The sequence below is a fragment of the Schistocerca gregaria genome, chromosome X (assembly GCF_023897955.1).
Source record: "Schistocerca gregaria isolate iqSchGreg1 chromosome X, iqSchGreg1.2, whole genome shotgun sequence".
Classification (NCBI taxonomy): Eukaryota; Metazoa; Arthropoda; class Insecta; order Orthoptera; family Acrididae; genus Schistocerca; species Schistocerca gregaria.
In genome coordinates, this window is record NC_064931.1 from 427,216,252 (window position 1) to 427,239,005 (window position 22,754).

A 22,754-nucleotide genomic window follows, 5' to 3' on the forward strand; every position below is an offset into this window, starting at 1 on the left:
ACTTGACAGTTATGTTTTATTTAGAAAAATACAGATTCATCGTCTAATGCTATAAAGCGCAATTTCCTAAAAAGTCAACGTTTATAAAAACGAAAGACAATGTATCAAACACAGCTTCGGTAAAGCGTCAACTTCACACGAGACTAGTTTGTTATTCATAAATTAGTTTCATACTTAATAACAGGAAACTCTTGCCTTTGACGTGATTAACTTTCTATTGAGACGTAACAATAGCAATATAGATTTTATATGTCGGTGCATGAAAACTGTACTTTCATCAGAAGTAATTGCAGCGGTTATATAAAAACAAGCGATCGACAAATTTTTATTTCTTCTAAAAATTCGGTTTACAGTTTGGAAGGGTACGGAACAGACTACACAATGGACTAATAGCTGTGCAGTTCTAATTACTTGCAAAAAACAAAGGGAAGTCGTCGGATCAGTTTCTCTCACACTTTCCATTAGTTATTCTCTACTAGTCCTATTAACACTGACGGGAAGCGTGCCATTTCCTACCTTGTCTATTTACTGTACCAAAAAGACCCAACTGTAGTTTTGGTAGAGCGCCACTAAGTGTAGCCCACGACGCGAGAATACCCATAACGTAGTCATCCAGTATTTGAGAATGACAACACTTGTATACTTGCAACAAACTGTACACATAATGTCCAACTTCTAAGCTTATCCCTTATTACATTTATCCAGTCCATGGATTGAGACTGCCAAATGAGGCATGATTTAATTTATTACCTCTTTACCACTAAATGCGCGCAACATTTCGTGGAAGTACCCACGTATAATGCTGAATGTACTTAGAAACCTACATCGTTTTAAGGTACATAGTTCAGGAGACATGACACCACTGACAGCTGCATGATAAACTGACGCATTACTTTTACCTTTTTTACTACTAACTGTACTAATAATAGGCTTTGCAGACAGTCACATGTACCACTGGATTTACGTGCAAAAAATACGTCATAGTACTGAACATGGTTCAGGATATGCGACGTAATAAACATTGAGATGCGGGGAAAAACGCTGCAGCGTGACGTTCGTTAGATGTACAGGTGAAATATATGTACAAACAGTCGTAAAATACAATTAAATATCTTTGAAATATATATTACATGTGCGTATGCTGGAAAAGCCACGGGTAGAAAGCTTATCTTAAATGGCTGTAAGCATTTCAGTCAAATTGGTATATATATTAATTACAATCGGGAAAGAAATACTGTAGGAGTAAGAATCAAGCCGTCTATTGGGGTATTACTGCGTGGAGGGAGGACTAGAGGAAAGGAGGAGATAGGCAACGGTAAGATGAGGACATGAACAGAGATACGGGAGGGGAACATAGGGAGAGGGGAGAGAAGGAGAGAGAGATAGGAAAATGGAGGGGAAGGGCAGAGACAAGGGGAGGAAGAGGCATGTGGAGAAATGGGAGAGACCATGACAAGCAGGAGGAAAAACAGAAAAAGGGAAGAAGAATGGACAGACAAGCGCGAGGAGGAGATGGACAGGGAGGAAATGGGTAAAGAACGGGGAGTTCAGGAGGTGGGAAGAGAGGAGGCTGTAGAGATGGAAAAAGATTGAGGGTGGTAATGGACTAGAAGACTGGAATAAACACATACCCAGGCAATGCTGTGTACTCTGCTAGTTGTGAATAAATCTGGGAGCACTGCAAAATTATTCCAAGTGCAAGTATTCACAGTCCCGTAATACCGGTATTATTAGCTCTAACTGGCTGAACTCTTGAGAGTAGACTCGGACTACCACTGGAAGTTATTTTAAGTTTCGACAGAAGCAAGATATTCTGAGTCAGTTCTGACCAGCCACATTGAAGGACAAGTTTTTGCGTCTACTGTTGCGAAATCTAACTACGAAGTAGCATGGATACATCACTCTCCATAGAATTACAAATCTAATTCCGCAACGTCCGGACGGCCGCTGCCGCCAAAAAAAAATTCTACGAATTTACGTCTTTCAGCAAGTGAGAGATTACAGCAGTGTGAAATTAAAATTTATTTTTGCTTGCTATCTTAGAAATAGAAGTTTCAGAAGTAGCGCGCGAAACTGATCTAAATTTTCATTGCAACTGTGGAGTAAATTACTGGCATCCCTAAAAATTTTACATACTCATCACTGGAAAGTATACTCACGTTCCTGCAACAGTTCCACGGAGCCATATCGACAGGACCACGACGATGCCCGATCTGCAAGAAGGGCTCAGCTTTAGGATGCGAGCTAACAGAACTTTGTTCGTGTAGGCCAGACGGGTCCACGTCCACCTTCAGGACTCACGTGAAATGTTACTATCAGCCCCACCCCCACGTCTGCATGTAAATAGGCTTGTGTTCACTGATTATTCGTCATAAACATTGACGAGAACTACTTACCTGCCAATAGCTAATTTTCTGTTAGATGGGTGGCGAGTAGACCTAGAGATCTTTCACAACCGTTGACGGCAAGTGTGAAGTACTGCTCCGAGAAATTCAGAGGGGGGTTTCTGTTGAGAATTCATGAACAGTACAGGAAACTAGCTTCGTCCATAGAAATCTATTAACTTGTCATCTGTTGATGCCAGTCATCCTGAGTTGAACAGCCCAGATTGTCTCAGTACAGTAGCCGCTAAGCCAGCAAGTGGACAGCTGATCGCAGGTAATAGATCACTGGGCAATTTTCCAAGAACGACTTAATGCGGTCCACTGCCTCTTGTTGAGCAGGTATCGAGATTTAAGTTTACTTACACTTAACGATAATTAAAACGCTACAGGTAAGCAAGTTACAATACAACCAACAACACTATCCCATACTTTCAGTTATTACAGAACTCTCAGGGCTTTTAAGTACGATGCATAATACACCGTTGTGCAGTGAAACATGGCCTAACTGGGCTGGCGACCGCTAAATCATTTGTTACACTGCTGTATAGGCACTATGTGGAGCTTACTGTACATGTGAAATCCGCCTCAGTCATAGGTGAATGGTAATCGTGACAGTCTAGACGACCCAGGTTCAGATCCGGGCAATGCCAGTAACTTTCTCCTGGGAGGGAGGGCTAGAACGGTTTCCACTCAGCCTCGTGATGCCAGTTGAGGTGCCACTTTCGCAGTAATTGCGCCAAGCTCTGCAAAGACAGCCACGGCCAAGAGCGGTGTGGTAGCTCCACGCGCCTTTACAATACATTGAAATAATGCCAGAATTGGCCAGTACGGTCCAGACTGGCCAAGTCTACCTTACTTTATGTGTGTGTGAAGTACTATCACATAACTGGAGCGTTGCGTCGAATACCTTCACGATCGATTTAAGTGGAGTATCGTGTGGCATTTCACGAAATTGCGTCGTTAATTTGAATTATTTGGGAATGAACAAGGCCGCCTCCAGCTGTTGGCTAGGGCATATCACGCATTGCCACGTACGTGGGTGTGTTCTGTGCACAGTGGACACCACTCCATTGATGCGTCACGGCATTGCAGGAATTATGGGCTTGAAGTTCAGCCATACTTAACTGCACGATAAGAATATTCTCGTATGTTGTATGAACACGAAGGGGGAGGGGGGAAGGGGTATTGTGCCCTAGTACTGGGATTTCAAAGGGTCGGGTGAGACATTTTTCTTGTCCCTTTCCCTTTTAAATTCTAGCTTTAAGAGCATTTAATTCCACCCGTCAGCAGATACTAGTTTTCGACATGCTGAATTTATTGAACGTGGGCAACATTTAAAAGTACACTGGAGCATAAAATCTCAGTACATTGTAAATGTTTCACATTAAAATTTTACATCCATTGTATGTCCTTGCCACGCCTAGCGAAATAGGCGAGTTCTAGTATGCATTCTCTTAACATCAGGCTTAATTACGTTTACACACTCGTCCACGTAGTTCAGGCAGAAACTGGACAATGCCATGTTGTCAAGAGCATTACATTTTTGTTCCGTGCTTATACATTCCGTTCCGCTACCCCCGAGGCCACACCAGAAGCTTGGCCTGGAGAAGCCCTACTCTCCGATGCATCGACAGGCTCTTCTGGTCTGAAGTACTGGTAGACGATACCCGCAGCAACACCGCCTACGCACGGTCCCACCCAGTACACCTGCAAAAAAAAAAAAAAAAAAAAAAAAACGGCCGAACCAATACTAAGCAAAGCTTAGTCGTCAACTCTTCATTCATTTCACACTTTTCATTTGATACATACCCAATGGTTTGTCCAAGATTCCGTAACGAAAGCAGGTCCTAACGAGCGTGCCGGATTCATACCAGCACCAGTGTACTGCATCTGCGAAAAATGAAGCTCATTTAGTCTTGCACGATACCTCTGATATTTCCTCGTTACATTTGAATCCCTCTGAATAGGGATTTACACCTTATTGAATTTTAGGCAGTCCTTTGTCAATTACAGGTGCGTCCTGTCGCTGCTTTTTCAGCTACCATCAGGGTTTGCTCTACTGATCTACGAAGTGAATTTTCTATCCCTGTTAATTTATGAGTAGTTTTCTACGAAACCATAAATTCAACTACATCGTAAAGTAGTTTTGTCTTCCCGAGACCTCAGTTATGAAGCCGAACACACATTGTAACTCCGTGTTACTGAGTTTGGGACGATACCTTCACGGTTAGTCGGGCATATACTTAACCTAAATGATTCACTTCTTTCATTGTAGCAGTGCTTCTGGTGTGTGAAGATCTCTTTACAACTCACTGATGACAAAGTCAACTTATGTCTGGACAAGGTCGAGCCATAAGCTTTCTATAGGGCGTTAGCCCACATTCCAAATTTAAATCCATTTGCACAGTTTAAATAAATACTTAAGTCACTGATTACTTTCATACGAGGGTAGACCAAGTAGTAGTGCCCTGTATTAAGTTTAGTGATTGAGGCAACAGCGGAATTAGTACAGATTATAGCCTTAACTGTCCTCTACACACCTCCCTTTTTGCACTGTCGCCGATGCATTCGTGCCTATCTGCGACATTTCTGAACCAAGCCCTGCTTTTTCTTATGGCTCAGGTGTTACGTTTACGCAAGTCATTTGATCTTTAACAGCCTATGTTGCTTTCTTAAGACGTAACAGTCAAATGGGCTGTAGTGTTCAAGATTCACCACAGACCAGTTTCATTTTACGATCGCTTTATGCGAAGAAAGACGTTTGGGGGCGTGCGTTATTGGCTCCCTAAGGTTCTGAAGTGTGGTTACACAATCGTCGCTGTTTATCGTCAACTCTAAAGCGTGTTTCTTGTTTATCATTACCAGTACGCCTTGGGTCCCCATCTAATCAATGTCTGCCGGCAGCTGTGCGGAATGTCCAGTTTTTCACCCAACGCCACACATTGTCCACGTGCGTTACAGCGTACCCGCACATTAACATCTTTGAATTCCTGTCAGGAAGAAGGACCCGTGTTATTCAAAGCTTGTTCTGATACCTATCATCAACTGGACAAAATTTGTACAAACGCATGGTGAATTTTTAACGGTCGTGTTGGGAACATTTCAGGCTGTGGTATGGATGAACTTCGCTGCTGTATTTTTATTGAATTTTTTTAACAGAGGTGTTATTGTTTGTCCAACACAATTCAGATCTGAAGGGCTCCATCAGCAATATGAAAATTGTGTTGCTGCATCGTATTACAGATATCCAGCTAAGAAACCAAGCTAAGGAGAAACAAGAGAAAAGAACGGGTTTTGTGGACTGGCCACAAGCAGCCGGAAGTCTCTTCGGCTCGTTCCCACTCCTTTGAACGACCCTGATTCTCCACTTAGCTCGCCTTCGCTGTTGGGTAGCCACTATCAGGCTTGGGTATTCACTTCTAAGATCGACAAAGTAGCGTGCCAAGAAGCAAGTGCCGTATATTGACATTTACCGGATATGAGTGTACCGAAATGACCACGGTCTAACCCCGCCGTGAGAACTACTCATCCCAGAAGTTGTTTACCGTCCGCATACCCAACATGCACTTCACATGCTTAATAATAACCGTATCTACAGCTTTAGTTATGGGCAGTCCTTGTCTAAAACCGAAAGCTAAGTTACCGACTTTCTCGAACTAGCTGCGAAGCTGTGTCATTATGCAATTCGAAGAAATTTGAAGGCGGTAACCTAAGATCCACTTTCAATACGCTGCAAAAAAAAAACCTACCCATGACGTCAAATTAGGACGTATTATGTAAGGTGGGGTAGGGGCACTATGGAACTCGCTTCACTACATGGCGCTGTAGGCGCAGAATTTGTTACAAGACACGGGGTACACAGCTGTCTGAGACGCTCGGTATGACTGTCCATGCGGGATGGCGCGCTGATGGTTAAGGTTTTTTTTTTAAGGAAGAGAGCAGTTGGTCCGACTTTAGCACATGTCGCCACAGCATTACAAGAGGGAGTGCTAATATGCAGTGGACGGCGATTTTATTTAACTCAGAAGTTTTCAGGACTGCAGGAAGTTCTGCGGAAACTTCCCGCATTGCTGTCCAAAATTAATGTTCAGGAGTTTCTTCGTGTTGACCTTCCAGCAAGGCAAACGTTTCGTTCAGCATTTCTAGGCAGCACCCAAAATATGAAGGCTATTTTTCCATCTTCGAGGACATATCACTACGCAGCATTGCGGAATATGTGCCATTCAAATTCTGCTCTTACATTAACCGGTGCCGTGGTGGATGGGCCTACCTAACAGTGCCTTAACTATTTAATGCCGAACTTGTGCTAACACACACACACTGCCGTTGGTTTTTACGCGCAACTCACGGTGGCCGTCGTATTACCCACGCTGCTATCATACCCTGTGTAACCACAGATCGTAGTTATGAGGGATTTAACACTGTTTGCGCTGTTTGTGTCTCTTATGTAACTATCGTAATTCTTTAGAACCCAACTGATGCAATACGTTAATTGCTAATTTCCTGAACTAGATGCGTCAGCAAAAACGGGAGTTTTGAATACTTAGGGACGTATGAATGTATTTACCAATTTAATTATTAAATTGGTGTGCCGACTTGTACGCTGCCGATTCTCCACCTACGTCGCTTAATTCAGGCACCTCCACAACCAAGTCTGCGGCTGTATTAGCCGGGGTCTCAATGTCCGCACAGCAGCTACAGACTTGTCACTCATTGAAATTAAACCTCAGAGCACCCATGATCAGGGTCTTTGGGCCTATGGGATACATACCGCGAACAAGTGGCAGGCTGTGATAGACATGCCGACAGTGAAGGGTCCTGCTGCTGCCGCCGCCGCCCCTGTGACAGCGCTGTACACGGCCATCACGAGCACGAATGATATGACCATCTCGACGAAGCAGCCCTGCGTCGGCGTCACGTGCCGATTCAAGGCTGTAACGCCCAGCGTTGCGACCGTCTCGTTGGGTGTCAGGGCCTGCAACCGCAACATAAGGTGCCAAGGTACCTTGCATCTCACTGGTACTACATTTAAAACCATTGTGGAAACAGCGAACAAATTTACTACAATTAACACAGCTGGACGAAGTGTGTAGTCCCTCTTCACTAATATGGCTGTTTTTCAGTTCTTCGACTACGAAGATTTGAAATCTTTAGTCGCTGCTCTGACACAGTTGCTATACAACTTTGCGTTCTCTACAATTTGCTGCTCTAAGGCGTCATTCTCTGGCAATTAGTTGCCATGTACAGTTGTTATCAGATTATAACTCGTCAAAATTCCAGACCTTACTGAACAGTCTACCGCGTAGGTCTGAAACCGTGTCCTTTACCATTTTACTAACAATTGTTAGAACGAAAGAACCACTTCAACAGGCGCAGCTACGAGTACCTGGAGCACGAATGAGCCAGCGGTGGCGCCCACACACTGCGCCGTCACGTACAGCAGAGCCTTCAGCGGGCCCAGGAAGCCGCCCACCACCAGGCCCACAGTCACTGCCGGGTTCACGTGAGCGCCACTCACGTAGCCCAGCGTCTGAAAGCAAACATTTTGGTCAATAGCATAACAATCTAGCTCCACATACAAATATTTCGGTGCAACTACCCCCGAGTTTAAGTTGAGTGGAAATGGATACGCTTAAGTCAATCATTCTTACAATGCCTCTTCACTCGTTTATTGGATATCCCAGGTGCCAAACCACACAGAATTTTTCGGGAATTGCCTCAGGAAGAAGTGCATCGTCTTCGTACCAAGACGTGCTTACCTCTGATAAGAATTTGAACAGTGTGAAGTCTTCCGTTGACTGCTTTTCTACCCGTGAAGGACCTAATCCTCCGTTTCTCTACCAGCTTTATCACAAATGAAATCTTGCCTCAGTATTAATGGTACTCCCGACAAAAACTGTTCCGCTGTTTTGCCGCAAATGGATATTGCGACTGCTCTTCTGTTTAGTAATTTTAGTTTGCGAACAACGAATTTCATGTAAATTTAAGCAACCGGTTGTTGGATCGGTCTGTTTGAAACCTGTCATCGCGCTATTTGTGCGAATAGCGTTTTTAGTAGCCAATTGCCGCGTGTTCTTTCGGAGAACTTGCAGTATTGGCACGTTGAACCTATTTGTTCGAGTGGCAGTGCCCATTCCTTCCATTTTCATTTTATTCAGACACTATCTCAATGGCACTTTTATAGCCATTCCTGCAGCGCATGTGTGAAATGCTTGCGTGGCAGCAAGGGGAATGAGTTGCCGACCAGTCATTAAGCTATCCTGACAGAACTACATTGAGGAAGGTCAATACGAGTGAGCCTGACGAGTTAACATGCTGACAATTATCAAATTTTCGTTTCCTAGTGACTCAACAGTTCACTACTTTGCCCAGGCGAGCATCTCTAGTTGGTACCGCTACACACCCTTCACCACATTTAAGCACAGATTCCTTAGGGGGTTTATTTTCACATTCTAATTGTTAGGTCACTGCAAATCCTATCTTGTCCCGTATCTAACCAGTTTAAGACCATTGTCAATGCCGTGGACATCATGCGCATCATACAGATTACAACGTCTTTGCCGCGAACTTAGTAATACTGACATGGATGAAATGGCTGGCCTTAACCCATGACCAGGTATTTTGTAGTCAGTAGCAGTTGAGTCTACCTGAATTCCATTTGCGATACGCAGCTCACTACACTTGTGCTATTACTTCCCCCCGCTACTGGCAAGCTGAACGAGTGCCCATTTCTTGCGCTCTAGAATGTGGCCATTATTGCGATACCTACCTGCACGATGCATGCGACAGTGAGTCCAAATGTCAGGGCCACCTGAACAGTCGTCGGCTGGTAGCCGTCCGACCACGCCGTCGTAGTCGAGCCACACCCGACGACCACCAGCAGGAACGTGCCGAGGAGCTCAGCAGCCAGCTGTACCACCACTGTTTTCCAGGGCTTCATCTCGTCTAACCTCATCAGGTCCAGGACGCCTAGAACGTAAGCACAGTGTCACTTCAGAGGCATGGCGTTGCTAGTTCCAAGAATCGAGGTGAATTTGCAACAGTCTTCTGGAAACACTAGGAAATCCATACTGTCCGCCGCTTCAACAGCGGAGGCACCCTCCGTCCTCAACCATGCCGTTTCTTCTAGCTGAGCTGCCACCTGTTTTCATACTGCAACTGTCGCAGCACTATACTATGTCTCCTATCTACAAATTAAGACTGCGCCCTATTCAAACGCAATGAGTACTTACAGGATTTATCTTCACAGTAATAAATTGTGGTTCCTCTCAGGCTAGAGTTCCTCTATCTACATTATCCTTTCATACAGCTTTTACTTAATCTTGTTTCGTATCTTTTCCCCTTGTGTCAAAGAAGCACAGTACGCGCTATCATTTTGTATTTCGTTTCAAAATCTCATTTGAGCCTCGTCTGCGGCATGTACATCCTGTTTATGTTTGCTGTTTACCTGAACTAGCGAGTGAGTTCGTTTGCTGTGCGGTCCGTAAGCTGTTTACACACACCCCTCTGAAGAAATTTTAGCGAACGTGGGAAAAAACTGGAAACTAGGAGAACATACGGTCATTTCAGACGCAGAAAGTCAAGCACTAACCTTTACGGTCGAAGGTTAAGGGTCCTAACCCTTTCATAGGGTTTATTAATGCAACCTTGTGCAGGAGGAATGCCATTACGATCATTTGCAGCAAAAACCTGGTAAACAGAAGCTGTATAATGCACACCTTAAGGGCTGTTAACACCTGTTCAGTAGAAGCGATTTGCGCCATTAGCAACGATCTAGCTCTGAAGGTGTATTTTAACTGCAATTTCTTCAAATCACTGATCTCAATACTGACCCCTTCTCCTAGGACACTGTCTACCAGACCTGTGTGACCTGCTACTAAAGAAAGTGACATGCTTCATCAACGTATTGATTAATGGAAAACAAACCTCAGCTACGTTTTGACCCATCTGTTACGACCCGTTTCATTTCTTTGAAAGTCTGCAGGTTGCCAAGCTGTGCTGACGTCAGGAACTAGATGGTCTGGTATGTAATGTTTCAGATTACATCGACGTCACTTCAGCCCAATTTGGCAACCTGAATGTATGCTACGAAAATAAACGGGTTTTATCGAATGAGGCAAAATAAAGCCGAGGTTGGTTTTAATCAACACTAGCAGTGAGCTCAACATGATCAACATTAAGCTATGCTTTGTTCTCACATTGGGACTTGTTTCTCACAACGTACGAAGCTGTACAATTAAGATTTAAGCAGCGAAGCCTAGTTAATTCTACCTAAATTAACAGACGACTGGAATGTTTCACCAATATGTGGCGTGACGGAATCGCTCATTCCAACAATAGTGGATATGTAAAAACTACAAAAATCTGAGTGTTTGTGGTGGTGGTTGTGACGATCATGTCTCATCGTCTGCCTTACAACGAGAAAGTTCAACTCCCGATCTTTCAGAGATTGCTTGGAGGTAATCTTAAATTGGGATGTTATATTGCGCATTTTAGCAGAGATGGGACGGCTATCAGCAGCTCATTCCATGGGGTTTTACGGGTTATTTGTGGCCACAAAAGCGAGACGTTGTACATGTGTGACAAACGGACGCACCCTTATATTGCCAAACTGACCCGGCATAATTTGATAAACTTAAGCCTTGATACCTGTACTCGAGCGTTCATTTCTTTGCTATAGCCTTTATTTCAACATACAGGAAATCTGAGGACAATCTGGATTTCCCTCAAAGCAGACTATTCGTAAAGGAGAAACTTCCATCACAACTAGGAATTTGCTTTTCGAAGACAGGCATGTTTTGATTTTCTATTTCAGATAATTTTCGTCAAATTTATGAAAGAAAATTAATCATCTTATCTTAACTGCCGATTACGTATCAAAATAACGATATGACCTGTCGTTATGAGTATAGAAACGTACGCGGTGAAGACATGATTAACTGTGGGACCATACGTTTTTGACTTTTAGAATTAAGGACCTCACGCCTAGTGCATATTTTTTTAAACTGTTCCATCTGACTACGCGCTTATCTTTTCCGACTATTAATTTATTCCCATGTGCCTAACTTTTCCTAGCGTACAGCGCGTGTGAATTAATGCTTAGTGTTATGACCGTAACCACCGGTCATCTTGACTGGCTTGGTCGGAACCCACGGAAGTTTCCGCTGTGGGATTTAACGAGTGAAGTGGGAAGAGGATTCACACTACCATTTTGAAACAGTGGTAGCGTAATGTCTTCGTTCCGTTTCCGAAATAGCCACCTTTAGCGGCTGTTTCCCACCCCATCACAGTTCTGACAAAGCCGCTATCTGGTCAACTGCTTACAGAAGCGAGTAAATATGAAGCCAGCAACATGGAGCTGCTTTATCGAAGCAGCTGCAGCACGAGGCTGCTTCACTTGGCATGCAACGTGTCTATGCTATACGCTCTCCGTAGACCCATGTAGATTAGCCATTCCTAGCTGATTATGACACCCGCCGCACAGTTTTTGGCTGCGAAGAAACTTCACTGTCAAAAATGCTCATCACGGACCTGCAGGATGGGAAGGTAATCTATTACTGAGCAACAGCCGTCTGAGAAATTACGAAGCACTGGTGGCAATGTGGACTCGTTTGTACCATGCGCTAGCAGCCATTCGTTTCTAGCGTTTAGTCTGACGGCTACTTACTGTCTCGGGTGCAGCACCAAGAAATAAATTTATGGAAAGAGCTCGCTCTTATCAAACTGCCGTAATACATTCCACAATTTTCATGATTTTCTCCTGCTTACCCTTGCAAGACAAGTAGGTGAATAAACTCGAGCAACATTAGTACATGTACGGCAGCAATGACATCGACGGATTACGAACCGAGTTATTCGGAACTTACTAGAGCGCAACATTTCTCCTAGCGGGATAGGGCGTCTTAACCCACACCGATAGTACTGAGAAATTGAGGTTTTTTATAGCTATGCTAATAGCTAAGCCGGAAGACAATTCCTGGTTCACGTGCAATATGTAACAGAAACGGAAAAGGGTGGTGGGCATTCGAAATTAAATGCCGCGGTTGATACGCCCACCTTATTTCATTTTTAATGTTTTAAGGGTTAATTGAGCTACAGATGTCAACCACAAAATTTCGTTACTTCGTGTGGCTGGGAATGCTATAGAAAATTTAATTTCCTGCATTCTTTACTCTCGCTTGGGAAATTTTTCAGCCAGTTTAGATTAGAGCCCTACAGCGGCCATGGAAAATTTGTTTATTTCAGTTCCTCCACACTAGTTAATACATTGGTTCCCAAAGTATTTCCCGAAGATACTGCTAAGTTTATTAGAGTGGAGCTTACATGGGGGCTTACAAGAAGTTGTTATCCCGTGAACCAATTCGCCTCTAACAAGGGAAGAGGGACTGCAGTGATACACAAGGCCACCACCTAACTGACGAAGCGTGCTATACTGAATGGTCACCCAGTTCTGAACTACGCTGGGAGGTTCTAGCACACAACTCACCCCGAAGCTCAAAATCGATTACCAAGTTTGTACCGAACAGAAAGCGACCCAATAAACGTCTACTCGTATATAGTGTAATTATTTACGCAAAAGGTGTGAAACTCCTGAGCTGACATAGCAATTATGTTAAAATGGTATGAGATTATTTAGAAACGTTTAGCGTCAAGTGATGAAGTTCCTGAAGTAAATCTATTGGACAGCTACGGAATAGTGAACTACTGTCAACATGACGAGTGCATTCAGTTACTACTTACGTAGCTGTATCTCGCTGCTTCCCTATAGAGCATTGACCGGACACCTCAGTCTGTGGCAACGGAAGTTTGCCAACAGTGATGACAAAATCGTCATGAATAAAGCAGAATGATGTCACTAAAAGCTCGAAATTTGACCGATATGCGTCCCTCTATCTACCACGAAGTCTTACGTTTTATAAGGTAACTAGTTTAATTACTACTGCATCTTGAAGCATCAGACACTAGAAACGGCGTGGAAGACACGCAAACACATCGACGTTCACAAATTCAGACAATTAAAAACAAACCTAAACTGTATTAAATTTTAGAGCTATCTGTACTGCAAACCCACAACAGCTCTTGCAACTTACATTGCGGAGTAAATGGATGCTTCAATACAAACAGACACATGGCTGTGAGACTCCACAATGTCAACAAGAACGGCGCTGTTAGCTGACTCGCACTACTAATGGGCAGGGCGGCTAGTCTCACATAAACCCCTTAGTAGACCAAACACTGTCGCAGCACAGACGGCACACTTCAAGACAGCAGTCACCGAAGAACATGCTACACTGCAGTCCTTGTCCAATTTATGTATCACAAGTTCTTTATTTTTTGACATAATGTCACGTCTACAGTACTTAAGCCATTACGATAATCTTACAGAGATACTGTAACACTTCATGGAATTTAGTTTTAAAGTCATGCTTCATTAGTTAACTTTTCCGTGTACGAATGAGATGTGTAGCCTTCTAATTTCAACATTTCAATTAACAGTAGAATCTGGGAGCAACTCCTCGTCCAGCGATAGCGTACAAAATTCTAGAGAAATAACATCATATGATTTAACAAACTTGCACTGAATGGTCGAACTGAATTCAACGTTGATGGCATCTAGGCAGTAACATCAAGAGACAACGTGTTAATTATTCTTTCGCCACTGCTTGTGGTTCTGTGTGTAACATCTGATAGAAGAGAAAGAGTGGACGACTATTTTTTGGAATTTTATGGTAACGTCGGACACCGTACTGACTACATTTGTCTGTAGTCAGTTTGCCTTTGCAAATCGTGGAAAACTTAAGCAACTACCACGAACGTTGCATAGTTCTCTACGCCCTCGTCTTTACAGCTTCTTCCTTAACTGTGAATTAAGAAGTTTAATCCAAAGTGTCCTTAGCTGATGCCAATGAAACTGTTTGTTCTGCAGATGTTACTGACAGCAGAATTTATTTATATTCTTGGCAGGAGTCTAACACCTAGGATTGTTTTGCTCTATACCTCAGCACGTACACCCAAAGTAACATTGAAATTAACACAGATATGTCACTTCACTTCTTATCAGTAGTCCACCCGCACAACTCTATTACACACATCTTCACTTGGCCACTCGGCCATGGGAAAAGCAGATAAATCCCACGGGAAAATTAAAATCACTTTTGGAGAAAAGAAAAGAAGCTACACGAACATCAAGGGCGCAGATGGGAAACCAGTAGTAAGCAAAGAAGGGAAAGCTGAGAAGCGGAAGGAGAATATAGAAGGACAGTGCAATTAAAAATTACTTGAAGGCAATATTATGAAAAGAAAAGAGAACCTAGATGAAGATGAGAAAGGATGTAAGATACTGCGAGAAGAATATGGTAGGCCACTGAAAGACCTAAGTTGAAATAAGGCCCTGGGGTAGACGACATTCACTCAGAAATACATATATTCTCGGTTGAGCCAGCCATAACAGATCTAATCCACCTCGTATACAAGGTGTAGGAGACAAGCGAAATATCCTTAGGCTTCAAGAAGTATGTAATAATTCCATTCCCAAAGAAAGCAGCTGTAGATAGATGTGAATATTACTGCACTACCAGTTTAATACGTCATGGTTGCAAAATTTTGACACAAATTGTTACAGAAGAATGGAAAAACTGGTAGGAGCAGACATCAGGAAGATCAGTTTGGATTCCAGAGAAACGTACTAACACGCGAGGTTATACTGACCCTACGACTTCGGTTAGAAGATAGATTAAGGAAAGGCCAACGTAATTTATAGCTTTTGCAGATTTGGAGAAATATTTCCATAATGTCGACTGCAATACGCTCTCCTAAATTATGAGGGTAGCAAGCGTAAAACACAGGGAGCGAAAGAATATACACGAGTTGTACAGAAACCAGAACGCAGTTATTTGTCCAGATGCAAGAAAGAAAACAGTGGTTGGGAAGGGAGGGACACAAGGTTGTAGCCTGGGTGATTCATTCTGTACACTGAGCAAGCAGTAAATGAAACAAAAGAAAAAGTTGGAGAAGGATCTAAGGTTCAGGGAGCAAAAATAAAAAATGTGGACTATCATTGGCAAGAAAAGCGTTTCTGAAGAAGAGGAAGTTGTTAACATAGGCTATAGATTAAGTGTTAGGAATCCCTGTGCGAAGGTATTTGTATGGAGTGCAACCTTGTACTGAAGTGAAACGTGGACGATAAACATTTCAGTCAAGAATAAAACAGAAGCTTTTGGAATGTGGTGCTATAGAAGAACTCTGCCGATTAGACTGGTGTATTATGTAACCAATGATGCAGTGCTAAATAGAAATGGGCAGAAAAGTAAGTACTGACGTACCTTGAGCAAAGGCAGGGATCGGTTGTAGGATTCTGAAACATAAAACATACTGTGATCACCAGTTTAGTATTGGAGTAAGGCGTGGAGGGTGAAAATCGTAGAGGGAGACCAATAGATGAATACGGCAAGTGAGTTCTAAAGGATGTTGGCTGTAGGCTTGAACAGGATCGAGTAGCGTGGGAAAATGCAAAAAAACGAGTCTTCGGACTGAAGACCACAATAACAAACAACCATTATAATCCCAATCTATCCTTGACGCCTGCGATTCCTTCATGTTAGTGCTGCAAGTGAAATCATTCTTTCTTATTTTAATGACTACCAACGATATTTGTGTTTGAGAATACATCTAATGCTTTTTAGCACCTTAAATGTACAAATGTACATTTTAACAGGTAAAGCAGACGCATAGATGTTTTACCATTCTAAAATTGTTTTCATATATTTTCGTAAATGCTCTCTGCTGATAAACCGCAATTGTATTGCTGCCATTCCACTCCCGTTCTTACTGGTATGGGAATTAAATTACAGTCAAGAAAAAATCTGTAGTCAGTGTACTAATTACGGGAATTAAAAAGAATGCGTTCTTTTTGGTCTATACGTGATGGTACTCTGAGGAATGTCACAGATTCAGATACTTTCCTCATTGCCTGACCCAACACACAGTAGCTCCCTCAATATGGTCGATAATCGGAAGAAATGTTTTCATATTACTTTCGAAAATGGAAATTCAGCATAAACGTTCCCCTTTTTTATGCCAAACTAAAGATTAATTTTTAACCCTATAATACCGAATGTCGCGAATTTCCATCATACCAATGCTGTGCTAATAGTTGGAAGGGTAACTGTTTTAGAGCGCCATTGCCTGTAGGTGTTGATTCAGCATGAAGCTACCAACGCATGTGACAAGTGCGACAGTCTTCTAAGTGATTCGGGACCTCTAAAGCACCACGATTTTTATATTTCGTCTAGAAATTTATTCCATTTTTAAGTGATTAGTTTTCCTTTTGACAACGAGGTCATTAGGATGAAGCACATACCTGGAATTGGAAGGAATCAGGCTATGTCTTTTCCAAATGAACCGTTCTCACATTTGCCTTGAGTGATTCGAGCTAGCTGCTGGCCGGATCGGGATGTGAACAGCCACCCTTTCGAATTCGTGTTGAGTGTCTTACCTCTATGCAACCTCGCTTGGTCCAAACTAAAGACAAGTAAGAATGTTCCATAACTTATAAAACCTAACATTTGCTTACCGAGTTTTGCAACTAATTTTACATTCTAGTGTAATCAGAATTGAAATATTTATTGCTTAAAGATTAAAATAGTGAGTTTTACCAACTCAGTTAATCGACTTCGTCCACAAAAGGCGACGATCTTCGTTGGCATATAATTTTAATTCGACAGATAGATTCACTATCAGAAATCTTCATTATCATCATCATCATTATTATCATCTACATCATGTTTTAGGTCCCTGGACCAGTTACAGTGATACAGCTCATTACCCAGATTTGCACAGATCAGAAGTCACAAAATTTTGCTGAATAATTTCCTGAGAAATGGTCTGATTCGTTCATAGCTTCTGGGTAGTGGGACGTTACCCACCCTCCCTATTTTGTAAGTATGGAACAAACCTTTTTATCTTCTACTGAACGAAGGAATGAGCGATTCTTTTTTTCTCAACTATTCTCCCCTTAAATAAGCAGTACTTTTTCCTTACCTTCGTATTTGGTATAATCGAATCGTCACTTGAAAGGGAACATGCAGAAAATACACTCCTGGAAATTGAAATAAGAACACCGTGAATTCATTGTCCCAGGAAGGGGAAACTTTATTGACACATTCCTGGGGTCAGATATATCACATGATCACACTCACAGACCCACAGGCACATAGACACAGGCAACAGAGCATGCACAATGTCGGCACTAGTACAGTGTATATCCACCTTTCGCAGCAATGCAGGCTGCTATTCTCCCATGGAGACGATCGTAGAGATGCTGGATGTAGTCCTGTGGAAGGGCTTGCCATGCCATTTCCACCTGGCGCCTCAGTTGGACCAGCGTTCGTGCTGGACGTGCAGACCGCGTGAGAGGACGCTTCATCCAGTCCCAAACATGCTCAATGGGGGACAGATCCGGAGATCTTGCTGGCCAGGGTAGTTGACTTACACCTTCTAGAGCACGTTGGGTGGCACTTGATAAATGCGGACGTGCATTGTCCTGTTGGAACAGCAAGTTCCCTTGCCGGTCTAGGAATGGTAGAACGATGGGTTCGATGACGGTTTGGATGTACCGTGCACTATTCAGTGTCCCCTCGACGATCACCAGAGGTGTATGGCCAGTGTAGGAGATCGCTCCCCACACCATGATGCTGGGTGTTGGCCCTGTGTGCCTCGGTCGTATGCAGTCCTGATTGTGGCGCTCACCTGCACGGCGCCAAACACGCATACGACCATCATTGGCACCAAGGCAGAAGCGACGCTCATCGCTGAAGACGACACGTCTCCATTCGTCCCTCCATTCACGCCTGTCGCGACACCACTGGAGGCGGGCTGCACGATGTTGGGGCGTGAACGGAAGACGGCCTAACGGTGTGCGGGACCGTAGCCCAGCTTCATGGAGACGGTTGCGAATGGTCCTCGCCGATACCCCAGGAGCAACAGTGTCCCTAATTTGCTGGGAAGTGGCGGTGCGGTCCTCTACGGCACTGCGTAGGATCCTACGGTCTTGGCGTGCATCCGTGCGTCGCTGCGGTCCGGTCCCAGGTCGACGGGCACGTGCATCTTCCGCCGACCACTGGCGACAACATCGATGTACTGTGGAGACCTCACGCCCCACGTGTTGAGCAATTCGGCGGTACGTTCACCCGGCCTCCCGCATGCCCACTATACGCCCTCGCTCAAAGTCCGTCAACTGCACATACGGTTGACGTCCACGCTGTCGCGGCATGCTACCAGTGTTGCAGACTGCGATGGAGCTCCGTATGCCACGGCAAACTGGCTGACACTGACGGCGGGGGTACACAAATGATGCGCAGCTAGCGCCATTCGACGGCCAACACCGCGGTTCCTGGTGTGTCCGCTGTGCCGTGCGTGTGATCATTGCTTGTACAGCCCTCTCGCAGTGTCCGGAGCAAGTATGGTGGGCCTGACACACCGGTGTCAATGTGTTCTTTTTTCCATTTCCAGGAGTGTATTAACGATTTCAAACTTTTGTCGGATACTTGACAGATGACCAACTGACAGATGAACTGCCTTGAAGCTTGGAACATTAGGACGAAGCACATATCTGGAATAGGTAGGAATCAGACTATGTCTTTTCCAAATGAACCGTTCTGGCATTTGCCTTGGTTGATTTCAGCAAACTACTGGCCGGATGGGGATCTGAACAGCCACCCTTTCGAATTTGTGCATAGTGCCTTATCTTTATGCAGCGTGTCCTTGGTCCAAACTAAAGACAAGTAATTATGTTCGGTAACTTGTAAAACCTAACATTTTTTCAAGAATAGAGTTTACAGAACAGGATGGAAGAGTTATCAAGTTTTGAAACCCATGTTATATTCTAGTGCAATCAGAACTGAAATATGTAATCCTTAAAGACTAAAGTAGTGGGCTGGACCAGCTTAGTTGATGCACATCGTCCGCAAAAGGCCATGGTCATCGTTATGATCTACGCCATCATTTACTTCACGGGTTAGCTCTGGGCACCATTTCCAATGTTGCAGCTTATTACCCAAAACTTGGCTCCGGGGACCATTTCCAATGATGCATCTTATTACAAAAAAATTACACAAGTAAAAACTCACAAAGTTTTATTGAAAATGGTCTGATTAGTTCAAAATTCCTGCGCAGTATCACGTTACCCTACTGTCTATAATTTTAAAGTGTGGAACAAACACTTTTATCTTCTAACCAAGCAGTATCTTCTTCTTATTCTCTTATTTGATATAACTGAATCGTTGCTTAAAGGATTGTATGCAGAAAATAATAAGAATTCAAAACTTTTTGTCTGGTACATACAAGAAGACGAAGAAATATTATGAATTGCTTTGCGAGTCGCACATTTTCCGTGTTTAAAAAACACACCCTTGGATGGTCGATTCCATTCTCTTTCATTTATCAGCTTGCTTTATAGCCAATTTATTATCCATTCAATGTTCAAATTGTTCAAATAGCTCTGAGCACTGTGGGACTTAACTGCTGAGGTCATCAGTCCCCTAGAACTTAAACCTACTTAAATCAAACTAACCTGAGGACATCACACACATCCATGCCCGAGGCAGGATTCGAACCTGCGACCGTAGCGGTCGCGCGGTTCCAGACTGTAGCGCCTAGAACCGCTCGGCCACTTCGGCCGGCCCCTTCGATGTCCACGTGACGCTTATACACACCAGAAAAGTGTCACATTAGTACTAGTTTGTTTCTTAACCCTCAGACTTAACTCCATACTTTCGTATTTATAATAAATATTTTTTACGTGAATTGTCTAAAAACATCAGCGGGACACCGTGATTATATTTTTGATTACGTTTTTGTGATCTTTTACTGCATGAATTCAAATTTCTACGGATCTTGTGAACCTACTTTCTGTTATAGGTTACAATTAGCCGTGTTTTTCCCATTTCTTGCTTTATTCATAATTTTTCACAAAATTATGCCAATCTTATATACTTGACACTGTGAGGAAGTAGGAAACTCAGGATTTAATACACCGTCGACGACAAAGTTGCTAGCGACATAGTACAAAATCGACGTTGATGCGGAACCAAGCCAGCCTTAGACGTACGAGATTTTGAGAAAGTATAGAAAAGTTACTTTTGGATTTCCGAGTGGAGATTTTAACCCTATTTTTCACGAATATGTTTCCGTTTCTGTTAGCGTTTGATACATGAACATAAATTGTGAGCTGTCACATACTGATGATCTCAGCGATTGCCCATCACTCTGTTCTTGAGTTATGCAAAAGCTAGATACGGTTGAAGGAAATCATTCTGGGAAAGTACAGCCAGATGTATGAGGCGTATACGTGTGGACTCAGCGTGTTGTTTCCAGGATCGTTAAAAATTCTCGTTTAACCCACGATTAAAAGCTGTGTGGAAATATATATTTTCATTTGATAAAGCAGTTCTCCAGATAATTAGTACGATTTCTCGCGTGAGATAAGATGATCTATGGATTATTGGCATGTACTGTTGGCAGCATCGTTAGGAAGAATACGTTTGAGTCAATATTGTTCACAGTTTTTAGGTTACTTATGTGTTCTAGTCACTAAAGCTTACCACCCGCTGCAGCCAAAACCGTACGCACTCATAAATGTAGTGAGTTTATTTGCTAAGATATGCCATAAGTTACTGTGTTATAGTTTTAATGGTCTTTGCAAGCAAAAAAGCACGAGTCGCTTTCGATTCTGATTTATTACACAAAAATCTGGTAACACTATCATACATTAAGGCATCTCTGTAATTTGCATATAATGATAGTTATTTCTGTCGCATTCCATCACAGATGATGACTAGGTGCGCTCTTTAATAATTTAACTGTGCTGGTCACAAATTTCATGAATACCTTTTTATTACACTTTTCCTCCAATACTGTAATGCTCTCATTTTTCAATCAATCTCTGTAACTAATGATCACGCACTTTGAGTAACAAACAAGCATCTGTAGATGTTGTTCCAAAAGCCCCTATCAGTCTTAAGAAGACGATTCGCTGTAGTCTGCTAAGAATTGCGCTTGTTTCACCAAATATTATTTGTGTTATTGCATAGTATCAGTTAACTGATGCTAATATCACCTAGTGCTAGTATGTTGTTGTTCATATTAGTAAGATGAAGAACGTGTTCGTTAAGCTTGTAATTTTCTGTATTACTCAGATACCTCGCTCTGCATCAGCGTCCACATCAGCATTGATGTTTGAGTATCCATTGAACAGGACTGACAGAAGTTATATCTCCTCGCACGTTTTAATCCTGATGTGGTGTACTGAATGAGACGGGCGGGAAACGAGCTTTTATAATCAGTAATAACTGTTTTTTGTTGTATTATGTACATTTGAACGCTGATAAATCACTGCATTAGAACAGTGTGTACACAAAAATTTATGTCTGTTGACTTTCTTTGATATGAAAATTTTCAGTTAAAATCGACAGCTGAGTTACGAGAAAACTGGTCCAACATTGGAGTCTTCTGAAAGCCGGTTCGCGAAAGTAATTTATTACTGACTAATTTGGACATACTGGCATAATATTTATGTCACTGCAGTAACCGACGAGGCATGTCTGCAGACAGGAGTCGCTAACGTCCTCAAACGATGGAAGGAGAGTCGTCACCATCTGTTGTCGAATGCGACACTAATAACTGTCACTGTATGTGCCACATGCTTCGCAGTTCTATGGCAGATTACAAAGATCTCTGTCTTTCTAATCGCTTTCGTAGATTACTCTTTAATTATCCTGAAGCGACAGGAACTCAAGCCTTTCAGCTTGCAATGATAATTTCATTCATCGCACACTAATTTCTAGAAGACGTTACCTAGTATATGTATACACTAACGGACCTGTATGTTTCATACTGCAGTGGGAGTAAGTTTTGGAGGGTCTAACGCAATAAATAATCTGTATACTGAGTATGATATGCTGACTGAATTATATTCCTGCCGACGATTCTGCCAACAGTTCATGCTAGTAATCCATAGATCGCGCATCTCACCTGAGAAATTGTACTAATCATTTGGAGAACTGCTTTATAAAATGAAAATATGTATTTTTACATAGTTTTAAAAGATGGCTTAAACTAGCATTTTTTACGATACTGGGAACAACACAGTGAGTCCACACGTATAGACCTCGAACATCTGGCTGCACTTTCACAGAATCATTTGCTTCAACCGGATGAAACTTTCGCATAATTGAGGAACAGATTCATGGACAATCCTTGAGATCATCAGAATACTATAGCTCAGAATGTAATACATGTCTCAGACATCGACAGAAATGGAATCACATTCGTGGAAAATAGAGTTAAAATCTCCACAATGCCATTTAGATTTTC

At 42.8% G+C, this 22,754-nt stretch overlaps 1 protein-coding gene across 1 annotated transcript; it reads right to left on the reverse strand.

Moving 5' to 3' along the window:
- Nucleotides 1-3,677: 3,677 nt before the first annotated feature.
- LOC126299582 (aquaporin AQPAe.a-like) lies at nt 3,678-13,718 on the reverse strand. The gene is made up of 6 exons (XM_049991593.1): nt 13,475-13,718; nt 9,154-9,353; nt 7,771-7,914; nt 7,156-7,359; nt 4,194-4,274; nt 3,678-4,091 (listed from the first exon to the last, which is right to left on the reverse strand). The coding sequence occupies exons 1-6, from the start codon at nt 13,512-13,514 to the stop codon at nt 3,939-3,941; spliced, it is 822 nt and encodes a 273-aa protein (XP_049847550.1). The 5' UTR covers nt 13,515-13,718; the 3' UTR covers nt 3,678-3,938.
- Between the last annotated feature and the right edge of the window lie 9,036 nt (nt 13,719-22,754).